Source organism: Hermetia illucens, chromosome 4 (assembly GCF_905115235.1).
Source record: "Hermetia illucens chromosome 4, iHerIll2.2.curated.20191125, whole genome shotgun sequence".
Taxonomy (NCBI): Eukaryota; Metazoa; Arthropoda; class Insecta; order Diptera; family Stratiomyidae; genus Hermetia; species Hermetia illucens.
Genome location: NC_051852.1, coordinates 12120692 through 12135360, shown reverse-complemented (window position 1 = coordinate 12135360; position 14669 = coordinate 12120692). Strand labels below are relative to the sequence as shown.

At 43.1% G+C, this 14669-nt stretch overlaps 1 protein-coding gene across 1 annotated transcript; it reads left to right on the top strand.

Annotated features, from left to right (window-relative positions):
- Positions 1-6021: 6021 nt before the first annotated feature.
- Positions 6022-11599, top strand: LOC119655196 (trypsin-like). Its single transcript, XM_038060967.1, has 5 exons — positions 6022-6300; positions 6372-6478; positions 6779-7046; positions 11060-11174; positions 11251-11599. The coding sequence occupies exons 1-5, from the start codon at positions 6178-6180 to the stop codon at positions 11526-11528; spliced, it is 891 nt and encodes a 296-aa protein (XP_037916895.1). The 5' UTR covers positions 6022-6177; the 3' UTR covers positions 11529-11599.
- Positions 11600-14669: the final 3070 nt, after the last annotated feature.

Below are 14669 nucleotides of genomic sequence, written 5' to 3'. Positions count from 1 at the left end.
TCTCGCGAAACTTTTTGTTAATCATTGTAAAGGAAAAAAGTTCAAAACGTTGGACTAGCTCCCGCCATATGATTATTTGATGTATGTGAATGTCACTAGAACAAAGAGTCAATTCGTTCGGGAAAACCACTCCCATGTATTCGAGAATGGCGGTCAGACTCGAGTCTGTAAGGGGCTCATCTAAAGTGGTTCTTACCACGAAGCCTCACCATAGGAACCGGGAATATACACTCCAGTTGAACTCCTGAAGGATATGCGCTCGGCCCGGTTATTAGAGGTTGGCTCTCTTGTGGGAGTTTCATAGTGGTTGTGCCCATATCGTCGGCTCGAGAGTGGAGTTGCGTTGTACAATTCAGCCTCCATAACCTTTAGTTGAGGCAGGGGTGTTAAATGGAACCTGATTTTGGTGTCCAAATCAATCCGTGTCCGAAACCGAAGGATTATGCCTACATGGGAAGTAATTACGTCAAACACCCAGGACCTTCATGTCATTAGAACCACCTTCCCCTTCTTTTTTGCTTACGGGTAAACTCTTAAGACCATGACCGCTATGAGAGGTGCTTTAAAGAAAGCTCTTAGCATTTGTGAAGGATACCAGCTGAGGTTTCCAAAGAAGTGTTTATCTAGTCTTTACTACCAGACCTTAGCTACACCCTGGGGGTTTCATCCTCCTTTCCGCAATTCTGAGTCTTACATAATTTCCTCGTCTAGGCCAGTACCCCGTGTGAACCCGGTAATCCTATAAGCATTTGCACATCTGTCTGAACCAAAAGCTCCTGCGATTAATTGTTGTTATAGAAGGGTCAAAAGCTCCTCCGATTGGTTCTTCCTAAAGGAGGGTCAGATCTCCATGGCTTAGTTCAAGTCAGAGGTTGTTAAATAGCGCAAGTTAATTTCACCCCTTTACAGAGGAGAGGAGACATTTAAGAGCGGAGCTTCGCCACCCCAGGTTGGAATGCCGAAAACAAAATTTCTCGAAAAGTCGACTTGCGTGTGGCATAATGTGGAGGAGGGGTAAGAATACGTGCAGGGCATATACCAGACAGGGATGCTGAGCCTAAGGGGCACCTTCACACGTGGTCCTCTCAAATTTTCAAAGCCTGGTACTATTGTGTTTCTTGCTCAGTTTCTGCCACAATACATTAGAACAATACGTTAGGATGGGGCAAATCAAAACTGTGTAAACCTTCCTCGACGGAACAAAGGTTCCGTTGCATGCGTTGAAAATGATGTAGGCCTTTTTAACACTCAGCTCTATGTTCAATCTCCAATTAACCTCAGAGATGCCTTGATAATTTTTTTTTTTGGGTACAGTACGTGAATGGATTTAGGCACAGAGTGTTGCACTGCCGCGACAGCACGGCGTCGGATTATCCACTTCACACTTCCGCATCCGAGAGCTACCCTGGCACCGGTCGTCACATTACTTCGCGCTAGTCTTCGAGCTCTTCTGCCTTACGGAGCATTCAAATCAGGGAATTGCTTTCACCAAACGGGAGGCGAGAGAAGGAAGGGAACTGTTAGTTCAAGGAACTTCCTGTCATCCAGCCCCTCCACCGTTCGAGCACTATCGAACGTAGATGTAATTCAAAACACGATTCCACCCGTCAGCACTCTTCAGCATCTCCTCGACAATGTTGTCTAGAGAGAGATCCCTTGTATTTAAATAGAGCTGCTGACGAATCCCATCCTACCTTCTACAAGAAAAAAAGGTGTGATGAGCATTGTCCACAACTTCATAGCAAGGAACATAATCTGGAGATCGCGCCTTTCCAGTTTTATTCAGGTAAGATTGAAAACCTCCACGCCCGCTTAGGAACTGAGTAAGAAAATAGTCAGTCTCGCCATGCTTCCGATTCAGCCGCGAACGTAAGTTGCCGATGAGCCGCGCAGTCTATCTGCCTCTAGTTTCATTTCAGCTAGGGTACGTTACGGTTCTTCTCGAGCCTCCCTGGTTTCTTCTCCCTTGACGCTCCCTTAGCAAGGAGGGCAAGGGGGATCACTCCCGCGATCACCATCACGGCCAGTTCAGAGACAGTGCGGTACGCAGATGCCACCCGCAAAGCTCCCGTCTCTGTACTTGCGCGAGACGCTTACGATATACCTCCTTGCTAAGAGCATCAGCCCACACCTCTGCACCGTAGAGCAGGACAGACTGCGTTGAACTCATCAGGAGACGTCGTCTGCTGGATGTAGGACCTTCAATATTTGCCATTAGTCTTACTTAACGCCGAAAGTTCAGCTGTAGCTTTGTTCGCTGCTGCTTTGATTTGCTCAGAAAAGCTCTTCTTTGAGTCAAAGTCAGCTCGAGGTATTTTACCGCTGATTTTGACTAGATTATAGACTTGCCGAACGATATGGGACACAGGGTCGGAATTCTTTTATTAGTCAGGATTACTTTTTCAGTTTTTTCTAGTGCAATGTTGAAACCATCAGCAGTAATCCATCCGCTTTTTCGTCAATATGGCAAGTCTGCTTTGTGCTTGCCAGACAGCGCGTCCAGCAACAAGCGGCGCGATATCATCTGGATGACCGGCTAGGCCTCACTCTTCTGGCATGTCGTGTTTAAGTAGACTATCATAGGAAACATTCCAGAGGTCCGGCCCTAGGATGGATCACCACCCGTTAAGTTCCCTGACTATGTACTTCCGCTCGTCGGACGGTATCCAAGACTTGCATGGCAACATCAACTGAGGATCTCCCTGCTCTAAAGCCAAACTGCCATGCGAAGAAGTCTCCGGTAACACGTATTGCTTCAGCGAGTCTATTTCTGATGAGCTTTTCGAGCATTTTTATAGTGTCAAGCATATAAAGTGGGCGGTATGGGTATGAAGACGGCAATTCAGGGTTACCTTTCCCTTTGGTGATCAGCGCAAGCCTCGCCAGCTTCCAACGATAAGGGAAAATGTACTCTTTTAGGCAAGCGTTGAATGCGCCGAACAGTAGGTCTGGCCGATGTTGGAATACCAGTTTGTATAACTCTGCTGAGATCCTATTGCCTGCTCCAACTCTTTTATAGAGAAAAGTAGACAGTTCTCGATGCTCTCCGCGCCGACGTCATCATCCCGCACGGGGTGCGCAGGGAACAGTGCCCGTACAATGCGGTCCATCTGCACGGGGTGAAGTGACCAGGGTTTCCGCAGAGCCTCGATTTTGCGGGTTGCCAGTTTGTAACCGAGTCTCCACGGACCCATATTCACCTCGCCGAACAGATCCTGCCAGCAGCGAGCTTTGTGACTGTTTATTGCGCAATTTGGCTTATCTATACTTTATCTTATGGTACATGCCTCCTCCCGCTTCGCTTCGTCGCTTCGACGTTGTTTTAAACGGCGGAATCTGTGACACCCCCTCTGGGGCTCTGCATTTTCCACCGTCCACCCATACATAGAAGGCCTCGATGTCCTCCTGGACATGGAGGCTTCGCAGGCCACCGTTATCAGGTTTATAATTTAATTTACGATAGTATCAGCTGCAGTGCCACCACCCACAGGGGTACCTTCCAGCGCGGCCCCTTTTGTTCTGAGAGTTTCGACAAATTTACTTTCGCGGCGTTCCATGTACAGAAAGAGCGCCGGGGTGGCGCACAACGGGAGTTTGTATCCACCACTTCGAAGGCAATAGATTGATAGTCGCTTGTCAAAAGTCTTCCACAACTCGCCACTCGTCCACTGACATCGTCTCATTCAGTGTAAGATAGACACTGAAAAACGTTATCCCTGAACAGCAAATCCAGACAAAACCGTCCCCTCGGCTTTGGGTAAGGACCATGAGGACAGTACCCCCCAGTCCCGAACCCATATGGCAGCTGTCCCCGATATGTCAGAGTGCCATGAAGCTGGGTCCTTGTTTCGGTACTGCTCACTGATGAGTACTAAATTAGCTATGGCCTCCGCAGTGGGCTACGCTAGGAACTCGTGAGCGGCTGCACTGCGGTGCATATTGATTTGTAGAATGCGGAATTATGTTGATCGCCTCCTAGCTGTTTCCAGTTCTGTTCTGAAGACTGGACACTGCCCCAAGCCCACAGTGTGCGCAACGTTCTTATGAGACGGGCCACGGTCCCTGCATAGGACGCAGCTTTCCTTTTCATTGCAGGTGTTTGTATTATGGCCAGACTGACCCCATTTATGGCATGTCGCCCTTCCACCAGGCGTTCGACAAGTTGCAGACGTGTGCCCATAATCCAAACATCTGCAACATTTGGTTGGGGCGGTCCGGATTCATATCCTACACAATACCTAATTAATTCTGATGTTGCCGCTGTTTAGAAACTTCCTAACGTATTGCTCCGCAACATCCACCATTGCGTGTTGCGTCAGATCTTTGGAGTACACTGGCTTAACGTATTTTAAACGTACAAGTTTGTTGCCGTACAGGCTTGGCATTAGTATGCGATATGATCCGGGGAGACAATTGCATTGCGGGATTGCCATGCAGTCGAATCCACTCTCGCAAGATGGCCGACGAGTGAGCCGCCCCAAGGGCACTTAGCACAGAACAGTAGAGGAGGAGTACGAGAGTCTCGAGAAGTCGTGGGAGGCTCAAGTGCATTTCAGGTAACCTTAAGTGATAGCGTTTAGTTGTGGTTGACGCGCTATACCTCACCAAGGGGTGAAATATAACACAATTCCTTACGGGACGCAGCAGCTATGGCAAATATTTGTTCTGCTTCTGATTGGATGAGCTTCTTGAATGTTATGTTATATATGTTACATTATCCAAGGTTTATTGAAGAAAGATTGAGGCTGAGTGACGTCTTCGATGAAGACATCGGGCTCCACAACCTTTTAGAGGAGATACTGACATTAGAGGGAAATTGAATCGTAAGCAAGACTGTGGTTGCTGCTATTCAATAGAAATTCCAGGAATTGGATCACGCCCCGAAGGATATTATATGCGTGATTTGAACTGCTGTACATCAAGACCTTTTTCCGAAGTGATACTTCAGGGAGGTCCCGTGGGGATATAGGCGGATTAGTGGGATGCTTTTAGCTGCTGAGTATTTCACAGACTTTTGCAACTTGATGCGGCAGCGTCTTTTTGGGGTTTCCACTTCCATCAATTAGGTAAAAGGAAGGTAATATTTGATCAATCCAGTGCTTCGTCCTTGTGTATACCTAAAGCTCTTTAACCAGATAAAAAGTGAAGATTGATTTTAAGAGCATAAAATATAAATTCTTGGATCTATGCAAGCAGAGATGAAATCGACTCAGCCCTTTGAAGCAGAATGAAAAATAGGTTCGTAGGGACAAAATCTGGTACCGGAGTGAAAATCAAGGGGATCTCCTCTAACCTTGCACAATCAACTCAATTTTGTTGAAGGCTATGGGAGCTACTATGCTTTATCCGATCTTCGGACATTTCTACTTTACGTCTACGATGAGCAAGAAGTAACGTCATACTGAAGGTCCTGCAAAATGAGTTTGGATATGCTGATAGTTTTCTATGGCACCTCTCCAGAGATTCAAGGGTAGTTTGGTGGGGTTAACGCAACACCATGATCGTGAAACTTCGGAGAAATGAAAAAAAATGGCAAAGTCCTGGGTCTGGGAAATTATGCATTGACTTGAAAATCCGCTGTTTATTGCAAGCGACCCTCCATTTCAGACAGGATCAGCTCCAGGTTTAGGACCAAAAAGAATTTGGAAGTTCCGCATGGGAAAAACATAACAAATAATGAAACCGTGAGGATCTGTAGCTTCGATGAAAAGGGAGAAGAGATTACTGAATCTGTTGATCCTGGGGTTAAAAAAGACTGGGAAAAAATTTATTGTTTCCTTCAATGACTTCTAGGTAACGAGAGGAGGGATTCCAAAACATCCGGTACCACAAACACCAAAAGGTCGCTTAAAACGAAGCTGCCCCGAAAAAGGAAGAGAATTTTCAAGGAAAAGGAATGTTTGCTTTCTGAGCGTGATCCTTTTGAAAGGAGGGTGGGTACCTTTGATTTGTTTTAAAATAAACTTTAGGATAACAATTGAAGGGGTGGCAATTCTCACTGCTAAAGTCCGCCTAACATAGACACCTGCAGGTGGTATGACTTCTAGTTCCTAAAATTTGACACTTACATAAAAAATTTACATCACTCAAAATTAATTTTGAAAAATGAGCATATTTTGGAATCATTAATGTTTTATAAAAAAAATATAAAATTACAGTGGGTCAATATTTTTGTATATGGAAAATTTCATACGTTTTTTGGCTCTAAGTATTCTGGTTTCAATGTGTTATGCAAGAGAGAGGGCCGCGCATGTTGCTGATTCTAAATTCGCCACAAAACAAGGTCAATATGGTTTCGTGGTAAGTTAAGATATTTTCCTTTTATATACGTGGACAGCGTGATAATAATATTTTGTTTCCTGAACTCGCAGGTGAGCATTGAATTGAAAGACACTTTGAGCTTTCCATTATGCATTGGCTCCTTACTATCTCCGAGTATAGTCCTAACAGCTGCTTTTTGCCTGGGGACCAACTGGGGGTAAGGAACTATCAAATTATGTAAACTGCATTACTGTATTACCTTTATTTCTTTTTTATTCTTTTTTTATTATTTTTTTTTAATATTTTCTTTATTTTTTAAAATGTTTTTTATTAATATTTTTTATATTTTTCGTAAATTTTTTTATTATTTTTTTTTTATTATTTTCTTTATTTTTTGAAAATTTTTTTATTATTTTTCTTTATATTTTTCGTAAATTTTTTTATTATTTTTTACATATTTTTAATAGAATATTTGGGAAATGTAAGTAAGAAAAATTAAAACAAGTCTCCCTTTCAGGTCAATTGTGAAAGAACTACAGGTGACAGCTGGCTCGTTGTACTTGAGACCAACCAACTGCTCATCTGTAGAAAAACGTAAGGTCCTGAGGCAAGTAATCCATCCAAAATATCATCAACAATATCCTTATAATGATATCGCCGTTTTATTACTCGGACCGCCATTTGATTTTAAGAAAAATCCCAACATAAATGCCATTTCACTCGCCACTAAAGATTTTGAAGTTGGAAAACAATGCAGATCTTTGGCATGGGGATCGCAAGAAAATGTAAATTGATTTTAAGCAATTGTTGTTACTGTCCAATGGTGGTTCATGATTTTATTACTGTTTATCTTCTTTTTAGTTATTTCACTGAAGTCTTAGATCCACCAGAGCGCCACAGAGCGCGGTCGGACGTTTCGAGTTCTGTGTTTTTGGTAATATAGATTTTTGCCGCCGTATGACGGCCAACAGTGTTACGTGTTACGTAAGGAAGTCCATATTATAAGGAAGCCAGGACTTTGAACGAAGAACTCGAAAAGCCTGACCGAGCCCTGCGTATGCTAGCTCATAACTTCGTTGTATATCTCCATTCCGCACCCCCAAGAGACTTCGCCACCGAAGAAAATCACCTCCTTCTCCACTTCAATCTTTGGGACTCAGTAACTTATAGTATACCAAACACCTCCCAAGTTTGGAGTATGTTGTTTCTATCTTTCAGGACGTCCTTCATAGTAAGATTCTCTTCCTCAAATTGCCTCTTATGAGGTGAGCATACCCCAGTTTTTCAACGTAGAAACCATCGACTGGTCTAAAAATTTTAAAATTGACGTCCTTATCCCCCAGTAGACTTCTTGCCCAGGTACAGGGAGAAATTTTTCTTTTTGTTTGGGGTGATTCTTCGTGGATCCACTTTTCGTTTTTTATGTGTTGCTACATTTTGGTGCTTGCTGTTTTCGAATTCGGGCGATTCCTTATGGAAGGTCGCTTCTTTGCAATTTTCAAGATATGTGACATTACTTTTACATTTTTCGTTGTATTGCTTTCAAGAAGGATATCTACCAAGAGCTGGCACAGGTTGAATACCGTGGTACCTTACTGTCACGGCTTGAATTCGCCGTCTGATCTGGAGTGAATTTCTTGAATACGTGCTAGCGGCTACTGTGATGGAGGCATGTTCCTTTCTTTGACCAAGACCAGCTCACCAACCGTCTGAGCCCTGCGTCTACTTGGAGCGTCCAAAACCCCTGGTGCATTGCTGTACGCATTTGTCAGCGCTCATGTATAGTCCGCGACGTCTTAGCAGGTTCTGGGAGTGCAAAAAGCGTCGATCAGAAAGTATCTAGGTGTCCGGTTGGGTCCCTAGAAATCAGCATTAATGGTCGCAAATTCAGACAGACCTTGATATGAAAAACCTCTTCGAGGGTTGGAACTATCTTCGTCTCGTCAAAAACCTGCCTCAAGTGGCCCTTTGTAGACTTGACTCCGGCCTCCTATAAGCCACCAAAATGAGGAGAAGCCACAGGTATTTGCTTTAACGAGATACCGTCCTTGACTGATTATTTCGTTGGTGGAGCTATTAATTCTGCAAAGTCTTTCTTCAGTCTGTTGTCTGTTGTAATAAAATTTGATCCATGATAACTGCATGTCCTTTGACATCCGTGTTTTGAAGGGACCTGCACAGTCTACAGTGCAATTTGTGAAAGCATTCGCAGGATTTATTCGAACCGCAGGTGGTCTCTCACCAGTGTACTGTTGTTTGAATTTGCCCCGCCCCGAATAATCTTTTTGATCAATGAATTATTCAGTATCTCATACGCTGGTAGTTCCGTACAAAAAAGGGTGGAGTTGTTTCTGCCTGCCCTTGGAGGAATAACCCTTTTTTTTATTTAAATTGCTGGAACCCTTTTCTTCGTTTTACATTGTTCTTGCAAATATCACATTGGATGACGAGTTAGTGTACACTACACGCATAGCGACCGTCAAGTAATGTACACTGTTTAAAATAATGGGGAGCAGGAGAATGGGGCATCTGAGATACATAAAGTCATGCCGGAAGAATCAGTGGACTTCAAAGGTTTTTGACGCTGAAATGTTCACTGAGACATTTAGGGATAGTTTCACACTAAGGGGTAGGTACATCGTGAGAAATATTTGAGTTAATTGTCGGAATGATCATCGCAACCTGAGATGCCTCTATGCCAAGCCGTAGAAGTGACGCTCACAGATTACCGAAACCGTGGTAAAACGACGAAATCAGGTGATTGCAAGTCGAATCTATGCAAGCAAAGAGAAATTACCAGAGCGCGAGGGAGAAAGGTGATATACAAAACCAGTTGGCGAGAACTGGGAAGGGCGATCAGTGAAAGTAATTGGAATTCCTTTAAAAAAAACCCTGTGAAGAGGCTGACATCAACCCGTGGGAAGGAGCCTATAGAGTAGTAATAGCTCAGTTGAAATGAAGCAGAGCCTCGTAGATAAAGTGTGAAGTTTTATTGTAAAGAAGCAGCAAGGTAAATACAATATTGCGGCCGAAAGAGAGCATCCCCTAAAGGATATCTCAAGTATAACAGAGGATGAGCTCATCATTGAGTACGAGAAGGTAGGGGCCAGAAAAGCACCCCATTTGGACGGAATACCGAACGTAACTTTGAAGGCGGCGATAAAAGCAAGACCGAAGTGGTTAATTTCTGCTTTTAATATCTGCTTGGAAAAGGACACCTTCCAGACTCAGTGGAAAAGGCAAATGCTGGTGCTACCAAAGAGTCGTAAACCCTCTGGAGAGCCATTGTCGTATCGCCCCATTTGTTTGCTGAACAGTATGAAAAAGTTACTGGAACGCATTATATGCAACAAGCTGCTTCCAATTGTAGAGGAAGCAGGAGACATGCCCACACAACATTACGATTGTCATGCCGGCCAATCATCGGCGCAATAGTAGCATAAAGTACGATCCCTATGCCAACTGAATGTGCTGACGTATATTCAGCTAATCACCAGGGACTATTTCGTCGATAGAAACGTCTTCTATGATAGCGAATTGAATATTTGGTAACCGACGGACTTCCCACTGCTCTGGAACGTGATGTATGACCATGCGCTGCGCATCAAACTTCGGCGGCAAGCTACCCTTATTGGTTATGCAGACATCATTGTTATTGTCGTAGTCGACAAATGCCTGACAGATGTTGTCCGAGCAAACGAGACATCGGTTACGCTGATCAAGGATTTGTCGGTATCACATGGATTCGCATTGACGGAACACAAAGCTATGCTGATCCATTTTGCTGTACACAACAGTTTGGACAAAGGTCCTTAATGTTCGACATATTGTAGGAAATTATCTTCAGCATATCTTCTAAATGCGTTAAGAGTCGCTAGCGCATTCATAACGAGGTCAGACGAAACAGATTTGGTAGTCGCAGGAATGGTGCCCATTGATATTTTGGCTAAGAAGATGCGAAGATTATACAACCGGAAAGCATTCAGTGAATATTCTGCCGAAGATCTATGATGGAAGGGTAGAACGCGTACAATCAGCGTGTAGCAGAGACGTTGGGATAATTCTTACATGGAAAAGTAGACACACAGGCTGATTCCAAATATTCACCTTTGGATTATGCGCAGCCATGGAGATGTCTACTATCGGCTGCGCTTGGTGGATACCACAGGTATTTACATCGTTTTGGGCATGACGATTCTTCCTTGTGTCCAGGATGTCTGAACGAATAGGAGGACGTGAGCACATGCTCTTCTTGGTATACAGTTAGTGGCTGTATTCTGGAGGAGCTTCGAAATTTAGAGAACTACCGAAAAAGCAGCCGCTTGGATACAATTCTCTTGGGTAATATGAGTAATGTCCCATAACCACTTGTTGCTTGCTATTGCTGGCATTATGGTCAACCGTATAAATGGGCGGTTCAGACAAACGGGCATCTATTTTTAAGTGGATGTTTGAGGGACTGAAGTTCCAAGGATCGGATACTTATTGGGGGATCAGAGGTCATCTAGTTGTTTGATCGTTGATTATATTGTTTCACTTTGGCTTGAAAGGCTCTCAGCGTAACCCATGGCTCAATATACATATGTATTCCTCGCGCTATTGCTATCAATGAGTTTTTCTCGATCAGCAATATTTAAATTACTTGGAGAATAGGAAGGTAAGGTGCTATCTCAAATCGTCACATTCTTACTTTCTCTCTTTATCATATGAAAAATTTCGCTAAAATTATTGCTGAGTGTCATATAAAAGACTCAATATCTTAGATGAAAAAACATTGATAGATTCTAACACTTCCCAGTTCAAAGTAAATCAAACGAACATTCCACTGAAAGCAATACCAGTTCACCTTTACGATCGAAAATCCTGCATGTTCGCATTCCAGTTTCTAATAAAACCCGGCCAGGCATGTTCTGGTAAATATTTAAAGCTTTTCTAAAATTTCATTTTCCAATTCAGATAACCTTTTTTCCTTTGGTTTTCTTCCTACAGAACGTCCACCACTATTTTCATCTCTTTGCCCTGTCGATATTGGTAGTCCATTGATTTGTGGAAAATTTTTAGTCGGAATTGCGACAAGAGTTCATGACTGCCAAGACATCAAACAGCCAAACGTTTACACGTTGGTGTCACATTATATTCGATTTATTGAACGTGCCATTGTTCCCATGTCCATAGAAAAAGGATCTAGACTCAAACCAAAATGGCGAATGTGTTTGACTGCAAACATTGTTACTAATTTATTTATGCTATCGTTAGGAAGTTCATAGTAAAAATGTAGGGTAGAGAATTTTGTTTAATTTAAGGGAAAAATAAAATATATTTGTCTTTTTGAAGTACATCTTCTTAGTTTTCTTTGGCCTTTGTCTCATTCATAAGCGGGGTCGGCTCATCGTGATCGGTTAGGCTACCTTGTCCTATCAAAGGCATGTATAGATGCAATAACGAGGCTTTCAAATCACCATCCAGCATATTAAGGCACGGTTGCTTCGACCGTCCTTTTGGTAGTTTAGACCAATTTTGGCAAATGAATTCTCATTAATGCCAACTGCGTGACCATTCCATCAAAGGCGCTTCTTTCGGAATTTTTCCTCGATCGGTGCATTGTCGACGTGATAATGGCATGTTCCGCCAATGCAATATCTTCGTCTCCATTTCCGCGAGACTGCATTCATTGCCTTTTACATTCGACCAACAATCAGAACTATTTAGGACAACATTGCGATAAAATTTCGACTTGAGACGTTTGTTGATACGTCCATCACAAAGAAACCAGCTGTTGAACGCCGCTTCATTCAGATTGCGCTAGTGCGTGAAGCAATTTCATAACGCAGTCCTCCATTTGCTGATAGCATTGATCCCGAGGTATTTAAATGGCTCAGTTCTGTTTGGCTCCGATTAATTAACATGCGTGAAGAGCGCTCGAAGATTTCTCGACAGGACCGAGACACGATCAGTTTTGTTTTTAACAACATTTAAAAGGCTTTCTTAGTCGATTCGGGGCCTGCCGCCAAGAGAGATCAAGTAAGATTACGATAGGGGAGTACCTCCAACCATACTTCTATCTGTTACGAATGACATTACCTCAAACCTTCTTCCTTTATCTGGGCTTGGAACTTGCATGACGATTAAAAACAAAAATGTTTTAGGGTAAGCATTGATGTCAAAAAGGAAGAAAAAATCGAAAAGGAGGTTTTGACACCAAGGGTAGAAAGGAGGTATCTTTTGCTAATAAAAAACAATAAAATCTCGTTGAGGGAGTCTGTTGTGTTTGCGATTATACATAAAGGAGCAAATACCACCAGTAGCCACTTTCGATCGTGCTGCTCCTAGGTTACAGGTAGAGGCGTTGAAGAATTACAGAAATTTAGCTATTTTGATGTCAAAAAGATAGGATTCAACTTTGATCTCATTTAGTAATCGCTTCTCCTAAAAATTTGTAGTGTCTTAAAAGGACATTATTATGGTAAATTTGTCACCCCGGCCTCAGAAGAGAGCGGGTATGGAAAATGCCCGTGAGGAGGAGAAAACCTTTTCTCTTTTAGCTTTGCTGAAAGCTTGCATTGACTGCCAAAAAGTGGCTATTTTCATATCGTTCATAAACTTATAGGGCCAGTATTTCTCCCTTTATCCCTTCCTACTGCAACGGCTGTGCATACTTTTTGAGAGGAGGGAGATAACTGCCAGGAACTTGACTCTTGATTATAGAGGGGTCACCTCTAGATTCTCCTCTATTACATCCCCAACCCTCCTGGGATGGAATTGAAACTCAAACTTCGCTAAGAAGTGGTCTTACTTGGAATTCCTGGGGCCTCCATGATATAACTAACAAAAATGTATGCAAGCTCATCGAAGTCGCTTGCAGTAGAAACATAGCAATCTCATTCACAAGAGACTATAGAGTTCATCAGATGAATTGGCTTCAACCAGATCAATAATTGAGGGACGATCTGCATCTAGCATGTTTGCAGTGCGGAAAATTGCGAAAGACTGAACCTCTGTACAAAAGTTTTGACGGAGAATACTCGCAGGTCATCGATAAAGAGCCCTTTTTGGCTATGACCCAGGTTATTGGGACTGCATCATTTCATGGGTGAAAGGAATTTTATGTAGCTATCATCTTTCTATCAGTTCCAAAATATTGGAATAGTGCGAACTCAAGAACCGTGGGTGTACCGGGGCAGATTCGCGGTCTGGAAAGAAAAAGTATGCAGGGCAATTTGAGATTCCTCTAGTGAAAAACCAAGAGCTTGCATCATTCTCAAAAGAAACTAAAGATACCAGTGTTTTCCAGCGTTTCTAATTGGAGACCTCATGGCACTCCAAGTTTCACTGGAAGCCGGGGGAGGAAACAGTCGTGGTATCAGGCGACACTCGGTTCCCACCTGAATTAGTCGCTTGGCTAGCAAAGCTCTGCGAAAAGTAGGAACAACCTCTTCTTCTCAGCTACGATGCCAACAACCACCAAGGGGTCTGGGGAAGCAGCGATATTATCCGAAGAGGTAAGCACCTTCTGGAATATATCCTCAGTTATAAGTTAAAAATACATAACAACTCTGATAAGCGGCTTGGTCAAGAATTGGAGGGTGTCGGATAAGCCCTCTATGTCGGAAGAATAACCAGATTCAACATTGAGGGTAACTCGGAAGTCAATAAAATAGAATAATAAAGAATTCCTGAAGAACAGACTGGGACTCCTACACAAGACTCCTGAGTAATAACATATATATGTGAGCGGTGACATCCAGAGCAAAATAAAAGAAACAGTGGTTGAACGCCTCAAAAAGTCAGGATTGACTTATATGAGCCCAGCTGTCCGGCCAAAACACTCAGTCATCAAGGGATGTACCCTGGTAGGAACAGAAACCTAGCCAAAATGGAAAAGAAGCTGCAAAAACGCTTCAACCGGGCGAAACGAATCGGGGACTGACAGAGGTACAAGAGAGTACTGACGAATATAGCAAAGCGATCAGGAAAGCAAAATGAAACAGCTTCAGAGAAGGCTTGTGAAGGAATAGAACAATCCACAGAAGCATCCAGGGTAAATAAAGCTATAGCCAAAGGCAAGGCACTACATTCTATCTGTGTGAAGTAGGAAGATGAAATATCGACCGAAAATGAGGAGGACAGGGTTCATCTGCTTTCCAAAACACATTTCCCGGGGTCATACCCGACGGCGGAAGGTGACAGCATTCCGCTTGATTCCCCAACAACGAATAAAAAGGGGAAGAAATGAGAAATGGAAACGCGAAAAGGTATGCTCCGAAGCTTGAATAATAGGGGCAGTGGGAACCTTTAAACCATCGAAATCTCTCGACATTTTCCGAACCCTACTCCAGAAGGGCCTTGAAATGATCTTAGGATCTCTCTTAAAAGTGATAAGGGGCAGTGTAGCCTTGGTATATATACCA